General features: G+C 39.0%; 2 protein-coding genes across 2 annotated transcripts; one reads left to right on the forward strand and one right to left on the reverse strand.

Annotated features, from left to right (window-relative positions):
- Window positions 1–4,510: 4,510 nt before the first annotated feature.
- On the forward strand, window positions 4,511–6,853 carry LOC149110496 (uncharacterized). Its single transcript, XM_089290855.1, has 3 exons — window positions 4,511–5,114; window positions 5,205–5,370; window positions 6,009–6,853. Exons 1-3 carry the CDS (start codon window positions 4,906–4,908, stop codon window positions 6,048–6,050), a joined length of 417 nt encoding a protein of 138 aa, XP_089146981.1. The 5' UTR covers window positions 4,511–4,905; the 3' UTR covers window positions 6,051–6,853.
- A 6,350-nt stretch (window positions 6,854–13,203) lies between these two features.
- LOC110069673 (melatonin receptor type 1B-like) lies at window positions 13,204–17,025 on the reverse strand. Its single transcript, XM_089293046.1, has 2 exons — window positions 15,373–17,025; window positions 13,204–13,583 (listed from the first exon to the last, which is right to left on the reverse strand). The coding sequence occupies exons 1-2, from the start codon at window positions 16,216–16,218 to the stop codon at window positions 13,389–13,391; spliced, it is 1,041 nt and encodes a 346-aa protein (XP_089149172.1). The 5' UTR covers window positions 16,219–17,025; the 3' UTR covers window positions 13,204–13,388.
- Window positions 17,026–18,016: the final 991 nt, after the last annotated feature.

Below are 18,016 nucleotides of genomic sequence, written 5' to 3' on the forward strand. Positions count from 1 at the left end.
AAACAATTTATGTTCTTCTTTTTTGTAGGTTTTAAGCTTGAAAAAATGATAATGATATAAAGTCAAAAGTTTGACTAACAACCTTCATCGTTGCAATTCTTGACGAAAACAGGCGTCTTGGCTTTTCCGGCGCAATACAATTTGTCGCTGGTTTTTGAGGTTGCCGTCTGAGAGGGCGAGAGTGACATTTTTTGAAAATTTCCGATTCAAACAGTGTCTTGCAGTCCTTGATCTGATCAGGTAAACCACTGGAGGCTGGTTTTCTTAACTTGTAATCCAAAAGGATCAGTTGCTGCGTGTTACGGTAAAAAGTTCAAAAGTTGTAAATGGTAAAAACTCAGTGCCAAATTTAACTCGACGTTTATAGCAGACGTTTCAGGCCTAGCCCTCCCTCAGTGCTACGCCAGTGCCTATAGAATTAATCCAGAATCTCTCACGGGTCCTTTTCTTGTCGTATCGTTTTGTTTTTCATTTCTGGTTTATTCATATTCAAAACTTGATGAAACAATTTACCAACGAGATCTAACACAAAACAATAATAATTGTAATATTGGTATAAGAGAAGAGATAATGGACGTTCCGTAAGAGCTCCAACTTCACAAAAGAGCTCCAACGATTCCACACTGCTACTAAAATAAACACTTTGTAGAATGGCAAGTCATGAATAGTGACCGAAACTATCTTTAATTTTAAACACGAATAGAGATTTAACTGAAAAAAAAAAAAAACAAGAAAAACTATCCACCAGTTGTGTCTTCAATTTAAACGAGAACAAAGCAACTCTGGGTGCTTTGCATTCGACCAATAATTCCCAACTGAGTTCCCAGCAATTTTCAGTGGCGAATGCAGAACAGCATGTTCCAGGGTGGCCGGACAAAAGACATCACGTAGGCTTTATCGGAATGAAGTTCGGCTTCATTTATTTATGGGGTCGTTGTTATGCTCACGTTTATACATAGCATAGCATGATAAAATATTTATTAAAACTGACCCCTGTGTGCCTAGCCTTGGGAATGATTCCGGAATAGATGACATTACGTGGGCTTTTGTAAGGCTCTCAATCGGAATGATCTCTTCGTTTATTTATTTATTCATTGCGTCATGGTCATAGATGTACTTAGGGGGCAACTTACAATACACAACATAGCATGGTGAAAAGTTTTGTTAGCATCTATTGTAAAAAAAACTGACTCCTGAGTGCCTTGTGAGAAAAAAAGTGCCGATGTAAGCAACTGATTAGAGCCGTCTGCCACCAGGGGAATGATAAACAGTAATTCCGCTTTTATAATGTATTACCATTTTTCTAAAAGGATTGTATTCGAATTTGGAGTTCGTACCTTAACATTGTTCTAGCAACCCCCAGACCAAATTCAGATTTTCGTCGTGACTCAAACCTATAAACCTTTTAAAAATTTCAAGAAAAGATAGGTGCCAAAAGAGTGGTTTCACAAGTTCTTAAAGCCACGTCAATTTGCCCGGTGCCCGACCCTTAATGAAATCTCTGTGAAGGTTTATGACATAGCAAACTCAGAATATGTAATCGTGAATCCTAATTTCTTTGCGTATGCTTATCTCTAGCTTCTTGAGTGCTCTCCAAACTTCCCAAGTACATCACAGAGCATCATAACTCAATGCATGAATCAACTGTTAAAAGCGAATCTTGTATTTACTATGCCAATTAAGTTCCTGTTCACTGACTCAATTTTCGAACCTCGGGCGGTTTGGAAATATTCTACTCTATGTTCAGGTGTCATTTTGCACTTCCTCGATTCTTTCAATCTTCGGTAAGATAAGATGTAGCTCTTAATTATCCATACAAATTAGACTTATTCACCAAAAAATCAGACTTATTCACGAGTCAATCCCAAACGCAATTTAAACAGGGAGGAACTTGGGTCAAAAACTGAAGAATCTTAAGGAAGACACCTGGCCCAAGGTTTTATTTTTAAGAGTTCTCCCATTGAGACAGTCCGGAAATTTTTCGCGAATCGTAATTTTGTTTTCTCGTTTTGTTTTTTGTTTCTAATTTGTTCAATTTAAAAACTTAACAAAAACAGTTTACCCACAAGATCTAACACATGGAAGCCCGGATTTTTTTTTTTTAATAATAATTTTAATAATGGTATAAAGGACGAGACGATGAACGTTCCACAAAAGCTCCAACTTTATAAAAGAGCTCCAACGACACCACACTGCCTAAGATAACTAACATAATCACTTTGTGAATGGCAAGTCGTGAATAGTAACCGAAACTATCTTCAATTTCAAATACGGATAAAGATTAAATTGAAAAAAACAAGCCATGTACTATTTGTGTCTGCAATTTAAACAAGAACAAAGAAACTCCTGGTGCTTTCCTTTCGACCAAACATTCCCAACTGAGTTTCCAGCAATTGTCAGTGGCGAATGCAGAACAGCAGGGTGGCCGCACAAAAGACATAAAGTAGGCTTTAAGGTATCATGGCAGGTGGATTGACAGTGTTTGGAAATCGCGCTCTAACGCTGGCGCTTTGAAAGAAAAACACATCAACCTATATATTTTCTGAAAGCTTAATAATTATAGAATACAACCGTCTTTGAAATTTTCTAAAAAGTTATTGTCGCAGTGATATTGAAACAAATACCCAGAAACACTGCTTTACTTAAACTGGTTCCCTTCCGCGCGTGAATTATCGGAGCGGCGCGATTAACATCGCAAATGTTTTCTGACACATCACGTTCAAAAAGAGTGTCGGCGATTTTCCAGATGTCGTTTAGTTTTTTTTCTACACCCTCCTAAAGTTTGATATTTTCAATGCGGACGTTTCTCTCCACTTGAGAGGCCATAAGTTTGAAACGAAAGCGAAATTAAACAAAGCCCGACACACTTTTCGAAGGAGGTATCCTGGAACATACCGGCCGATTTTCAGCCAATTCCGTCGGAAGACGCCCGTAGACGAACTAAGAATGTTCATCCTTATACATGTATGCAGTTTTATTTTATCGAGAAAAAGACGAAAAACCTTTTATGAGATTGGTATGATTAGGTGGTAAAAATCCCCCACGCACTGACAGATGTCGGCACGGGTCAGTTTACCAAAACAATGGGTTATGACAACTTGAAATAAACAGACGACTACAATTCTGGCGCGGAAACTCGCAGTGAAATCGTCCGAGAAACGACAAACTACCAAGAGCTTTACACAGGTATGTATATAAACTGCCGTGATTTCTTTTACTTAAAAGATTTCGTCGGCGGCATTGGTATTATGTTGCTCTAGTTTAGGCTTCTTCGTTCTCTAGACATTTTTTGAAATCATGCCTCGTGAATCCAAAAAGAGGAAATCTCGAGGTCTACATCGTCTGCGTCTACATCTGCGCTTGTCTCTTTCTTTGTAAAAGTTTCGGAATAGCGTTCGTTCTCCAGCAATTTCGTACGACTACTTGTTGTATTTTGTCCTTCGGCTTAATTGGCGGGACTAGTGTCCTCGAGTTTCTCCAACCATCCTTCTTGGTTACAGTGCGACCCACGGTCGCTCAGAGCCAAACATCTTGTTTGACCCTGAACCTGTGGGTTCAACCAGATTTTCGCCTCTTCGGCTTCTTCGAAGACGAAAATGGGCAAGAAGTTTTCTTGCGTTCTCGTCCTGACATAAAGAAAATTTGACAAGAACGAAAGCTAACTGGCGATGAAACAACCAGATCGAGAACAGTTCGCGTGCACAAATGAAATATCACACCGCAATTCGCATGACATGTGACAACTGGCGGTGAATTTTAATTAGAGGTGTCAACTCACCGTAAGAGGTTAATTAGATTCAAAAATAGTTTTTCTCTTTATCTTAAAAAGTAAAAAAGCTTTTTTCTCCATTCTTTTTCAAAATATTTCTCTCAGTCTTCTCAATTTGAATAGCGAAAACAAGATTTTTCGCATTTTTCGTAAAAATCCACCTACCATGACACCTTAATAAAGCTATTTATCGGAATGAGGTCCAGCTTCATTTAGTTATGAATCATGGCTATATCCATATTTATACACAACATAGCATGATAAAATATTTATTAAAACTAATTCCGGAGTGCCTTACGAATGATACGTGTCGATGCAAGCGACTGATTGAAGCCGCCTGTCACCAGGAGAATGATAAACACAATTCCACTACCATTCATCAGGAAGGAAAAGCTGGCGCTTGTATCACATTAAAACATACTAATAATCAGCCCTAGGCCAAATGTGAATCAAATCTTCACACCTTTTAAAATTTGCAAGAAAGTACCACTGCAAAAACGATTTTGCAACGAATTAAAGTACTTCTGTTCCTTACCAATTAGGTTCCTATTCACTGACTCAATTTTTGTTACAGATGTCATTTGGCACTTCCTCGCTTCTTTCCATCGTTGGTAAGATTTTGATACAGATCTTAATTATCCAGACAAATAGCACTTATTCACCAACTAGAAAGTAGGCGAGTCAATCCAAAACGCAGATGCGTAAAATTAATTATTTTTCTTTTAAGAAAGATTTCCGTTAAAGACTGAAGCATCTGAAGGAAGACCCCCAGGTTTTATTTTTTAAAGTAAGCTCATTGAAAATAATCCAGCAATTTCTTACAAGGCATTCTCTTGTTGTACTGTTGTGTTTTTCATTTTCAATTTTTTCAGTTTCAAAACTTTATGAAAACAATTTACCCACGAGATCTTAAATTCGAAACCCCGACTGTTAGAAAGAAAACAATAATAATTTTAATTATTGAATAAGACGACGACACTCGACATTCAAGTAGACTTATTTATGAAACTATCACCTGCGCAAGTCCCATAAAAGCCCTAAGACTATTAGAGGTCGAACCATACAGCATTGTTTCACATCCTATCTTCGCTTTGCTGTTACCGTTCGCTGTCTCATAGACAAGCTACTCTCGACTGATGGATGATATAGTTCTTCTTAGAGATCTCGAGGAAATACATAGGTTTTCTTTAACCTATAGACAAGAGACAACAAACGTGAGAATAGGATGCACGGGCACAAGGACAAGACCTCCTTTTTCGAGGTTAAATGTGTGGAGACCACACGAGCAGGAGCCTGAGGCTTATGATGTGAGGGTTGATCTGATTGACGCCATTGTTGAAGGCAAGTTTTGCCCTATTTTTTTTAAGAAAGATATCTCCGTATGAATAGCAATGGAAGTTTCAAAGTTCTTACTGTGATTGCTTCGTCTAGGTAGTGTCAGTGCTTTCCTATTGCCGAACGACATACAGGAACCTGAGCTCTGGCAGTTGGAGCCAGAAACACCAGTTCCACAAGAACTAGTATTTACACTAACACCTGAAACAAGGGAAGTCAAAATCAGACCACGTTTTAGAGCAACCACTCCTCAGCAGTTTCGAAAGGTATGTCTAACTGATGAACTATATCGCACGAATGTAGATATCGCGTTTCTTGTATGCAAACTGTATCGTCTGATTGTTTTTATTTCCCACTGAACTGAAAAAAAAAAGCTAAGACCGATTTCCAAATCTATATTCCTCTTAATAAAAGCTAACAAACACACACAAAAAAGATGAACAAAACAAAGCAAAATATTTCATATCAAACCACTGGGGTCTCCTTTCGTATAATGCAACAGAAACAACTTTCACGTTTGGAATTTTTATCTACAATCTTCATTTAACAACACTTGACACTGACATACTCGTTTACGGACGCAGATCGGGTACCGAGATTAATCCCCCCCCCCCCCTCCCCCCAGAACGAGATGTCTTACAATCTTGATATGAAGATACAATTGTTAGTTCTGATGCACTACCTTCGCCGATAAAATGCGATTACATGGAATACATTTACGCACAGGCGTCGATTCCTGATAAAAGCGAATAAGACTACACATGAAAACGTTCTGTCATCCCGTGACAAAATAGCCACACTCGTTAGACTGCTCTGAATGTCTTTAATATATTTACATCTCTATGGTACAATTGATTTATCCAACAAATCATTTTTCCTTTACTTGTTCCTCCTCTTATTTTAGATGTTAGGATGCCTTCATTGGATCAAGGCTACGCCCAACTAGGAAGATGTGATGGCAACGAAGTAGCGTTGGTGACCTTTTCCCCAAACATTGCTGTTCATTACACAACACTAACCAATTTGTAATGCCCTCAGCTTTTACTAGTTAAGATGTTAATAGAATCACGGAAGTCATTGGAAGAAATAAGAGTTGAGAGATTTATTTCTCTAATCGAACAATAACAAGCTGTAAGATTTAGTGATAGAACAACACAAATTATTGTAACTATAACTTAAAAATTTTTCGTGTTTATCTGTAATTGTAACTGCATGTAGGAAATCTAACAATCGAGAATGGATGACATAAATGTTCTACAAGTAATGATGTTTTCTGTATTGAACTACTCAGTAAATTCTGACTTCTGGATTTTTCTACCCTTTGACGTAACATTTAAATTTTTCCCCTTCTAAGTTACTATCTCTTTTCTTCCATTCCAGAATTTCTAGCAATTGGGCGGGCACGAGCCAAAAAGAAGGCAAAACTCGATTTCTTTTAAAACAATTCGATCATTATATAATCACCTCTATCGTTGTCTTGTGTAATGAGAATGACTCGACCTACGTCGATCGAGTTTATCGTCAAAACCTGTGTCGACCTTCATTCCTTCGGCTTTAGAGCAAACTCGTGACCGATGCTGTTGGTACCAATATTTGCTCACAAATAAATAAATCTTGATTTTCCAATAACATTGTCATGGTACTTGGAACCAATGCATCCCCAGACACCGCAAGTTCTTACTTTCATATGTTAAGGCTCCTTTTCGTGCATAAGATGGGTCATTAAAACAATTCTTCGTTTTTGTTGAATTTTTAGGTCATTTTTGGAACAAACCAGAATTTCTTGCAAACTTAACGTTATTGTTATCATTGTTAGCTCGTCGGTCATCTTGCGAAGCAACAAAGCATTGTCATAAATATGTATTTGATTGGGCGTTTCAAATGGGGCGTAAAATATCCTTGGGAACAGCTGGAGACCAGCTACTCAAAATAGAACAGTAGAAAAGAAAATTGATTCACAAGCTTAGTATGGGAGGTCATGGACATCTTCTTTTTTTTCCTTTTCGGCTCAAATTAAATGAAAATCAAATTGGGCGCAAATCCGATTTTCAAACCAAAAAGGAATTTAGTTGTCATTTTTGTTGTCCAGCGTCACACACGATGCCAGTATTTTACGCGAAGAAAATGTCAGATATTTTTTGCCAATAGCTATTGCAAATAACAATAAAAAATTCTCAGAATTGACCATCAGTCAACCAGGAAAGGACAGCGGAACGGACCCTGGATGTCTCAAGCCGTTAAAGAACATTTTCATTGTTAATGATCCTCTTTCGAGGCTTGGTCTGAGCTTCCACTAACGATACTACATTTAGGAAATAACACACTGGCTGTGGGTAAAATTTGGGTGGCAGGGAAGGACGACTAGGGAGTGGGGGCCCAGGAAGGGGGCCCTCCTGGGGGAGTACAGATCGGGTGGTACCGGGGGTAGCCACCCTGGAATAAAAGTTCCAGACCTGCCTCCAGGGGTGAGGCCCATATCCCACAGTCCCGGGGGACTGAGGGAACCAGGATGGGGAGCCCCTCCTGGGGGGAGTACAGATCAGGTGGTACCGGGGGTAGTCACCTTGGAATAGGTAATTTCTCCGGACCTGTCTCCAGTGGGCTAGAGCCTTACTGTGGGGTAAAGTGCAGCTAATGGGTGCACTTCCCTGCCACGAATTGGGGAACTTGTTTAACTGAGGGACGCAATTCCCCCACAGTAAGATAAAGTGTGGGCAGGACTCTTGAGCAAAGGTCAGAAACCATGTTCATAAAATAAGATTACTTACAAGGTAAAGATAAGGAATGAGAGCTTCTGTGGCTTACTAACAGTTTAGGTACAGTTAAAATAGTAGATTGTGGAGTTTGGATATATCGTTCGTAGCAGTCTGTGCTCCACCGTCCTAGGACTTTAATTAGCCATGCAGGGATGCCTGCTGCGGCTGTAGATGTGGCGGCCCCGATGCGGAAGCTGTGGGCGTAGAAGTTGTTGGACGGGAAGCCGCATTGCTGTAGAATAAACCGGAGCTCCTTGGTGAGGCATGAGCGGGTTGGCCATGAGCCAGATTGAGAGAACGTAAATAAAGGAAGGCTTGCTGGAGGCTGGGCTTGGAGGATGTAGTCTTTCATCGCCATCGCAGAACAGATGGGTGAGGTGGACTTTGCTATGGTGAGGGTGCATCCTTGGCGGAAGGGGTCGGTTTTGGATTGTTTTATCCTAACCCGCATAAGGGATTGCAAATAACAATAAAAAAATTCGCAGAATTGACCATCAGTCAACCAGGAAAGGACAGCGGAACGGACCCTGGATGTCTCAAGCCGTTAAAGAACATTTTCATTGTTAAAGTAAACGCGGCTTAATTATTTTGTACCATTCTATCAAAAATTTATCTGGGTACAATTTTACCTGGTATGTTATTTTTTGCGGAACTTCCAAACCTGGAATTTTCTAATTTTCGTCAGCAAAATGCAACTTTCCTGAAGTTCTGAAATTTTTATGGCATTTGTATTGATTTTGATTACTTGGACACATTTCAATGGTTTACGGACATGAGTTTGGAGAAATTAAGGAATCCAAGATGGCGGCAGTTTGGACAGCATTGTGTAATTGTCAATTTCCGTGATGCTATATTCCCATGTTGCTTATGCCAAGGAGGACGTTTTTGGACGTACTATGCACCCTCTAAGCTTCGTTATTATTGCGTAAACATTCTGGAAATTACGAGGGGGAGGCCGCATCCCCCGTTGGCCATAAATGATCAAACTACTTAATTTATGATACGGTCAGCCATCGCTATATATAGGATTCATTGAATAATTACGATTCTAATTTCGTTCTTTTAAAGTTTGTTGAAAATCCACGAACTTGTTTGATTCCACGAAATTGAAAAAAAAAACAAAAACAAAAACAAAAAACAAAAAAAAAACCGTTCTCCAAATATCTAGGTATTTGGCTTTCAGAAAATTATTATAAGAAAGAAGCATGCCAGAGAATATTTATGAGAGTAAAATTCCGATAAACAACAGCCAAAATGTTGTGACACTGAAGCAGAACATGACCGAGCTTGAACTCGACGGAACACTGATACTGTTTGAGGGCGTTGAAGTCCAGGAAAGAGTGGACCTGTTTGAGCTCTGAAGACAAGCATCATACTGATCAAAATCAATCTCTGTAATGCCGCAAAGTTGCCCATTTTTACATTCCACATCACCGTGCTCGCCTCCAGTACTCACAGAATTGAACAAGTAGTATTTGCGAACGGTAGAGCTCGCTTGAGGTTTAAAAGCCTGCACCAAATCGTAAAGAGACTGCGGACTCACATCTGGTATATTGAAGTTCTCAGTGGCTTTGTCTTCCAATAGCCAATCAGGTTTGTCCATCAAGTTGGCTTGCGTCAGGTTCAAAAAATATTGCCAAAACGGCAAAAAGCAAAAAATGCTGAATAACGATGAATGAGGATACACAACTTTTTAATGCTTTAACTCCTGGAGAGGACTGCAGCTAGATTTGAGAATTCATGCTTACTTGGAGTTCGCTTATCAGCGGTTTATTAAGGTTGCAGAAGAGCAGGAACATTTATCGGCAGGTTTAAATTAAGCTCCATCAGTTCACCTGACGGTCCTTCCATTCACCTATTCACCCAGCCTTTCCTTCACTATTTTGGAAGTTCGGTTACTCAGTCATAAATTCAGTCACCAAACTCATTAAAAATACTTCCACTTTTCTTATTAGCAAGCTCGACGTTTCTAAAGGAACAAGACCTCATACCTTGACATGTGTAGTATTCCTGTCTTACAGACGGACACCAGAATTGTTGTAACCAGCTCTGCCAACTGTCGGCAGTACTGTTTTCCAACGCGTTACGGCTGGACACAGGAAAAGAGAACTTCGTGGAATTCCTACGGAATAGATACAAATCAAATATATTAATCCTCGGACATAAACGCAAACCCATGCCTCCATCGTGCATGGTACAAGCACTAAATAGATATCCCTCGGCCTGCTCTACAAGATTACATATTTTCGATGGTAGTAATACCACGTGACGTCATTAAGTCGGCCATCTTGAATACTAGATACGCCGCTAACCAAAACCTCTGCAAATCACGAGTCAGAACAAACACCAGGAAACAAACCATATCCTACATGGCTTCCGCCTTTTGGCATAATATTCCTTCTTATTTGAACAATCTTAATGCGTACCAATTTTCTAAACAAATTAAGCTATATCTGTTCTCTGAACAACTCCAAACTAACATGAAGTAACTAACATTATGGACATTCAGTTCCTTCGAATATCCACTGCTGATATAGTCCGGTCTGTCTCCCTGTTTTTGCACTTTATTTACTTGCCTCTTTCATTCCCTTGGTCTTATTTTGTTTTGCACTTAAAAGGCAGGGGAATAACTCGAAAACCGCACGGTTAATTCATCCCCCTGGCTCGACTTTACATAGCGTTTCCCTAAAGTTATTGTAATTTTCTTCGCAAATGTGTATTAAGTGTCAAGAGTAAATAAGGCATTGTTGTTGTTGTTGTTGCCATCTTGGATTTCGCTATTTCCCACATCTAAGAATGTACTAGAATGCAAAGCGTTAGTAATTTTGCGGGATGACAGGGGAAATTATCGTTGGCATCAACCCCCTTCCCCTCCTTGTAAGACATCTAGCCTCCCCTCCTCCCCTCTCCTCTAGTATGTCGAAGGTTTGAAATTTTTCTTTTGATAGTGACGGGCTGTCCCAGTTTCCAAGGGATGAAAATTTCCAACCGTGATGAAAATTTTCCCATGTGAACACTCCAGCCCGGGTAACGAGCGCGAAACGTTTTTCACAAAATAGCTTCGCTTTCGCAACAGTAGCGGCCAAAATGGCATAATTTGTGCGCTGTATGTATTTTCACTTAAGAAGTATGTAAATAAACTTCATTAGTAAAGTAAGAGTCAACAAAGCTACAGTTGTCGCAAAGGATACAACTTTTTATGTCACCATTTTGGTTTTGTTTCTTGAATTTCATCCCGGTCGACTGGGCTGAAATTTCCTCTGACTGACATTACAATTTGTCCCGGTTACCGGGCTCATCTGAAGAGGCCCTTACAATTGAAATTTCAGTTGTTTTGAATGTTGTCATCAGATCCCTTTCAATCGCAACGCACACAAAGACAAAAGGTGCTAATAAGGCACAGTAATTCAGCGTTACCCCTTATATCTTGCGGTATAAACCTACAGGGGAAGGAAATGCTCAATGATTTATCGAATTTCGTCATAACAGCACGGAGAACGAGACAGGTAACACAAAGTGTACTGTCCCTAAGTGCAAGATGCTCTAATCACAAGATGCTTTCCTCTTGGCGCGAGAAGTGTGTGTTTGTTATTATTATTATATTGTTATTTTTTACCAGATACATGTAAGATTCAAGTTTGTATGGAAAAGTGCTCAATAAAGTTTGCTTAAAATTTAAAAAAAAAATTATTATTATTATTATTATTATTATTTTATTTTATTTTATTTTATTTTAACAAGAGATGAGTTTTTAAAATAGATTAAATTTACAGAAGTTTTATTTTACCGCCCAAATCTTAATCTCGACAAGAAGAATAAAAAAAATGTCTCTGCTAATTGCTTTTGAGTTCCATGTAGACAGTTGAATAGTAACTGTTCATGTTCCAGCTGTTTTTGTTGATGGAAGGAACCGATTTTTCCTCTTGCGACATGAAACAAAGGAACAAAAAAGTTGAATGTAATAGCGGAAAAAAATGCATACTAAAATCACGTGCGTGTATATTGTCGAGACCACGGAGAGTTTCCAAAAAAATAAGCAAGAAAATGAGTGAGTTTGTTTTAAACATTAACAAGAGCATTTTTTTTCTCTTGATATTAAACATGTAATAGGTTTATAATAATTTTGTCTATCACTTTTTTGCTTGTCGAAACAAAAAAAATAAATTGAATACTGTTCGTTCAAATCTATACATAAAACACCGGGTGCCTCGGTTTTACTTAAACGTGCGGTACTGAAGCAGATGTAACGCAAATGGACTTTCTTGTTTTCAATAAAGAAAATCTTTAGAGAAGGTTTTCTCGTAAGCTAAATTGTCAGGTTATCTTGTACAGATATGAAAGAACAACAATTCCTCAAATTTATATTTTTGCGTTATCAGGATGTGTAGCTTATCTCAATGACATAAAGCGTGGGCCCTATCACACCAAACATGCGGGAACTACACCAAACACTGGTACTTATACATTCTCGTTTCCAAAGGCCACGCTCCTTTTGGTCAGCACCAAGAATCGCGAACTCTGGGCTGGTCCAGCACCGGGAAATTGCGATTCACGGACGTTCCTCAAATCTGACAGATCTGATTGGCTGAGAATACGAAACGAAAACTCTGCGCATGCTCAGAAAATTGGCTCGGACCAGAGGTCGCGATTCTTGTTGCTGACCAAAAGGAGCGCGGCCTCTGGAAACGAGAATGTAAGTACCAGTGTTTGGTGAAGTTCTTGTATGTTTGGAAGAAGAATATATCCGGTCCGTACTTCGTACTCTCTCGAGTTTGTTTACGTTTTTGTTTTGTCTCATGTAAAATGACACAAAATGTAACCTTTCGCAGCTACTTACACGACGTAAATTCAAAGTTTCCAGTCAACTCTCATGATGGCTGCGAAGCTTTATGCTTCTTTCTCTCTGATATCACGAGATGAAACAATTTCGGAGCTGTAAAAATCAATCTGTTAGGAAAAGAATTTTGAATGCCTCAAAGATAAGGCAATCGGTCCGAAACGAATAACATCAATTCGCATTCCATAGAGTGAGACTCGCAAACTTTGGAATACTGTAACATACCGACTGTAAGCCCTGGGCTCCTTTAACTTCGTAAGGGGTTTTGGGATGGGCTTATAAACAGAGGGGCTTATATCCGAGGGGGCTTATAAGCAGAATGAAAAAAATATGTTTTGAAATGAGCTACAGTTTTGCTGTTCGAAATTCGACTTTTATAAACTGGTTTTTAAGTCATATCTTATACGTATTGTGAATACCTTTCAGTCCCGCTAGCTGAGGAGAGAATATTAATTGAAATATTATCTTAATGCCTAATATTAAAATTAACATTTCCAGACGAAAAATACAAGCAGTATCATTTATTTTCAGTTTGAAATCTCAATGAGTGCAATTAGTTCTCCAAATACGTGCAAGCTTAAAAGAACTCAAATAATTAATAATCGAATTCCTTCTTATTTGTGCGTCAATGGAGAAAACGAGTTACAATTACTCCGTTATTTGTGACTTCTTTGTCTTCTCTTGCTCTTAATTATGAGGACTCGTTACGGCGGACTGGCATTTCTTGGTCGTCAGTGGACGAACTGCCAGACGATGGCCCATAAGAGCGACCGGCAAGAGCGAATATTTTCTTGTACTCTGCTCGGAAAGTGTTATTCATGACACCATAGATGACGGGGTTGATGGCACTACTCAAGAACCACAGGCAAGTGGCGAAGATGAACACCTGAAACGAGACAAGAAAAATTATTTTAAGTTATAATCCAATCAGGTTAAGCAAGGAATCAATCGAGTCGTCGTATAAATTCGTTTTCACTTTCGCTTTAATTACGTCATTATAATTGGCTGAGATAGGTCTAGTAGATCACTTTTGATATATTCAGCTTGGCAGCGAGGCCTAGAGGACACAAACAAAGGAAATTGAATCACCATGTTAATTCATTTCTTTTGTTTGTGTCCTCTACGCCTTACCACCAAGCTGAATTTTAATTTGCCGAAAGTGGCCTATTTATCGTTTAGCAATTTGGAGAGAATACTAAAACATCACTCGAAGTGTAAATCCTAAATTGCAAGTCTCGCATTGATATAAATACTTATACTCCTATGATTACTTATAAAGATCTCATTTTTTTAACACAATGAGGGTCGTAATTCTAACAAACCTATAACCTTTCGTGGTCATATAACATGTTAATGTACGTATAAAATTGATAAGAAGCCATATGCATGCAATTAAAAAAAGTTTAAAACCCTGCTTCCATTTGCAAAGTATTTAAACGAAAGAATATGCTCTTTTTCTTCCATTTAAGAAGACTGTATCTCTGAGTTTCAAATAATTGAAAAACAATTAACTGAACTCCAGATCAAGCTGTTGATTCCAGTTTTCCTATCCGGTTAGCGAGTGACAGGATGATATCGTGCAGCGAAGGACAATTTCACTGTAAAGATTATTTAATTGCATACGATTGTACTCGTTGAGAAAAGACAGTAAGGAGTGATTACAGCTACCGTGTGGCACGGAACTAATTTCAGCAGTTTTGTCCACGACCTACATAAAAAGTTCTCGCAAAAATAAACTTCCCGCAAAATTTTACTACGCTGGGAAAATTATACATGCAAACCTCTCATGTAGAATCTTGTTGATGTCATTTAGTTAAAACGTCGCTTAAATGAAAAGATGAAATTCCCCCGGTCCACTACAGGTCTGGCTGCTAAAAGTTTACAGAAAAAGGTCGTCTGAAGGTACTATCAGCCACACTGGGGCAAGACATAATTGTAACAGAGTGACTGATTACCGGGTAATGTAATACAAAATATATACATTAAAAAAACAAAAAAACAAAAAAAACAAAACATTTCTTTTTTGCATTTTTAAATAAACGCGACTTTCTGAAAATTGCAAAAATTAATTTCCAGCTAGAACATTTAGTCTTTTACAATCATTACAAAAATTAGTTTTCGCAAAATAATCATAATAATGATAAAAACAAAAATCGCCAATCCGTAAAATTATGCTCCCGCAAAAAAATCGTGCTACACGGTAGGTAATAATCTGCAATGGAACAAGCGCAGGAATGGGAAATACGGAACTTCCTTCCTCGCTCATCCACTGACATGCGCCCAGAATAAAACCACGATTGATCGTAGGTCTATTACATTTGAAATCTCGTCGTAATCCGAGCAGAAGAAATTTCTTTGATATTACTAGCTAAGATCGGTCAGAAAGGAACTTAAATCACTGATAACTTTTATTGCTATTTTTGTATTTGTTCAAATAAAACAGTTGGTTTATGATTAGAGCAAGGACAGTAAAGAACTCTCTCCAAATGTTTGACGGATTTTGAATTGTGTTACTTGTTTTCTTCTTTCTAGTTTCTCTTTCTTTAAACGTTCGCGTTTTTGAGTGCGAAGATGCAATTAAATATTCGAATGCACCAGTAAAATTATTAGATGAGAGGAGCGTATGCTGTTGCTGTTTTTTCTTCGATGCCCAAATCAGAGCGAAATTTTCTTACCTGGCGAGGAAGAAGAAGTGGATTGATTTTGTCCATTGTGTCCATGACCTCTGATGGGATCCAGCAGATAGTAAAAGCTAAGACGATGGATGCCACCGCCTTAGCCACGGACACTTCTTCAGTGTGGTTACCGCCCTGAACGCTCGCTTGGTTCAGAGTTGGAGCAACAGCTGCAGCGTGATGTTCCACAGCGCGAAAAACCTTCCAGTAGCAGATCACAATCACCGCGTAGGAGAAGACGAAGGAGCCATAGAGCCAAGCGTTGAACGAGTAGATGGCAGCGGGCTTCATCATTCGCCTCCAGCACAGCAAGTACCCCGGGCAGAAGAAGAAGTCATCTAAAGACAGAAGATTGGGGAGGCCGTTGATGATCAGCGCTACGGCCCAGGTGGCGGCGATGAAGAGCAGAGTGTACTTCTTCGTGAACATCTTCTTATAGAGGTTCCGCTTCTTGACACACAGGTACCGATTGAAAGCGGTCAGAGCCATGAGGTAGACCGACACTTGGGCCAGCACGGCCATTGCAAAAGCGTGGGCTTTGCAGACGGTGTCGCTGAAGCGCCTTTTACTGTGGATAGCGGCGTCGACAGTCAGCGGCATGACGCTAGCAGCGGCTAACAGGTCTGTTAAAGCCAGTGCGACAATCAGCATAGTGGTAGAAGTACGAAGCCGGGGATTGCGGTAAACGATGAAGCAAAGGATAGCATTTCCCGCTAGTGCGGCCACGTTGATGATTAAAAGGACCGTGGACTCGATCACAGCTGTTGGTTTACTTCTAGCCTCGAGTTGTTCTTGCAAAAGACCCAGCACATCGACGCTGGCGTCTCCGGGGTCAATGTTGTTCATGATTCAAACATCTAAAGTGATCGAAGTGAACTTCAAGACGATCAAGTGCGATTTCAGAAAATCGTTCGTCTTTACCAACTCGCTTTTTCGCCAAACTGCGAATAGGCCAAAAAGAATCCTTGCTCTTGTTTACGTTAAGAGCAGAACCGGTGATGATCAGTGCTCATTTGTGTAGTTTTTGTAAAACACTAAGAAAAGGTCGGATTTCCCACCTCTCCGCACTTCCGTACATACACGTCTTAAAGAAAAAAATCCGACGACATTCAAATTTAAAATATTGTATAATCAGATTTTTGTTGTAGAGTACGTAAACGGCCAACCTATTATCAGACAAAATGCGTTTCCATTCCTTCAGCTGCCACTCTCAGAGACTATCACTTTCTTTGCCATGCCTTAACTATATGTATCCTGCTTCTTACTTATGTCGACGAACTTACTTTATGTGAAAAAGAGTAAATAAACAAATTCAAAACGAGAATATACATGTATTTAGTACGTTTTACACGCAGACTACCAACACCTGCATCGACTACGTCAAATTTCATTGATAGCGGCTAGCTTAATTAAGGCTTATATCTGATGAAGTAAGCATTTGGGGTTATTCCGGTGCGATTTTGCCAAACAATGTGCATGTGATGTTAACAAAAAGTTGTGTTCTTTGTTTTGTTACTCAGTATTCGTAAAGATTATTAGCTCTTCAAAATTTGAATGGTCTCATTAGACGGTTTCGAGGAAATGAAACGAGCAATAACAGCCTCCACTTTCATATTTACAAAAAAAATTCTCACAACGCGGCTCATGCTTTTAGTCTCATTTCTTGAATTTCGGGGCATCTGACCGCCTCACTCATCTTGGTTTATTTAGGCTTCTGTCATCAGTGGTATGATGTGTTTAAAACTTTGTCGAACCAAAAAGGTTGCTAAAATCATTTAAAATCAAGAAAACTTGCTCGTCTAAATTACATCTTCTTAGCGCTCCGATCGTATGCTTGGAAAACAAAATAGTTTTCTTTGGCAAAAAACGAGAATATTTTCCAAAAACAAGGTGGCTGCACCTTTCTACTTCATCAAACAGACATGCGATCATGCAACTCATGAAATCGCTAAATACAAGGCAAAAAATATTTTGTTCACTCTCAAGAAATTACATACATGAGAGTCATTATATTCGTCTTGAAGCTTATTGAAAAATCTAGAACGGTAAATATAAATGATTCTGTGGGATTCTTATTTTCGACTTGACATATAACAGGCTCTTTATCCTTTTATTCCGCATTCTTAATTTGCATGAAACAATAGACCATCTCCGACTTGGGGCTCTGTTTCAAAACGAGTGCTCGTGCAAAAACTTAAAAGTCAAAATGACTTTGAATTGCATGAAAATGATCCTGTAAGGGGAAAAGAATCCTCTTATGAATTACACTGCGGAGGCAAAATGTAACTCGGTAGTGGCCTATTCGATTCGTAGACCTGTCGAAAGCTTGCGCATAGACGTATGGTAAAGTTGTACAACGTAAGTTTTCGAGAATCCCCATTTTCTCCGACGTCTTGTACAAAGCTCATTTTGTAGTGGTACTATGACGGAAATCGCATCTTTCCTATCTAAGTCATTTTAAAACATAAACATGTAGTCTGTATGAGAAGAAAAATGTCGTTTACTATTTTCAAATATCTCTTTTCGGTCCAGAGATATTCGAATTTCCAGGTATACAACTAAGTCAAGTGATGACGTCATGCGCCCAACCAAATTTTGATCAAATATGATAAAAAAAGATATCTCAACCAATTTACATCAGAAA

This window comes from Orbicella faveolata, unplaced genomic scaffold, assembly GCF_042242905.1.
Source record: "Orbicella faveolata isolate gen_17 unplaced genomic scaffold, um_ofav_v1 contig_24, whole genome shotgun sequence".
In the NCBI taxonomy this organism is placed as follows: Eukaryota; Metazoa; Cnidaria; class Anthozoa; order Scleractinia; family Merulinidae; genus Orbicella; species Orbicella faveolata.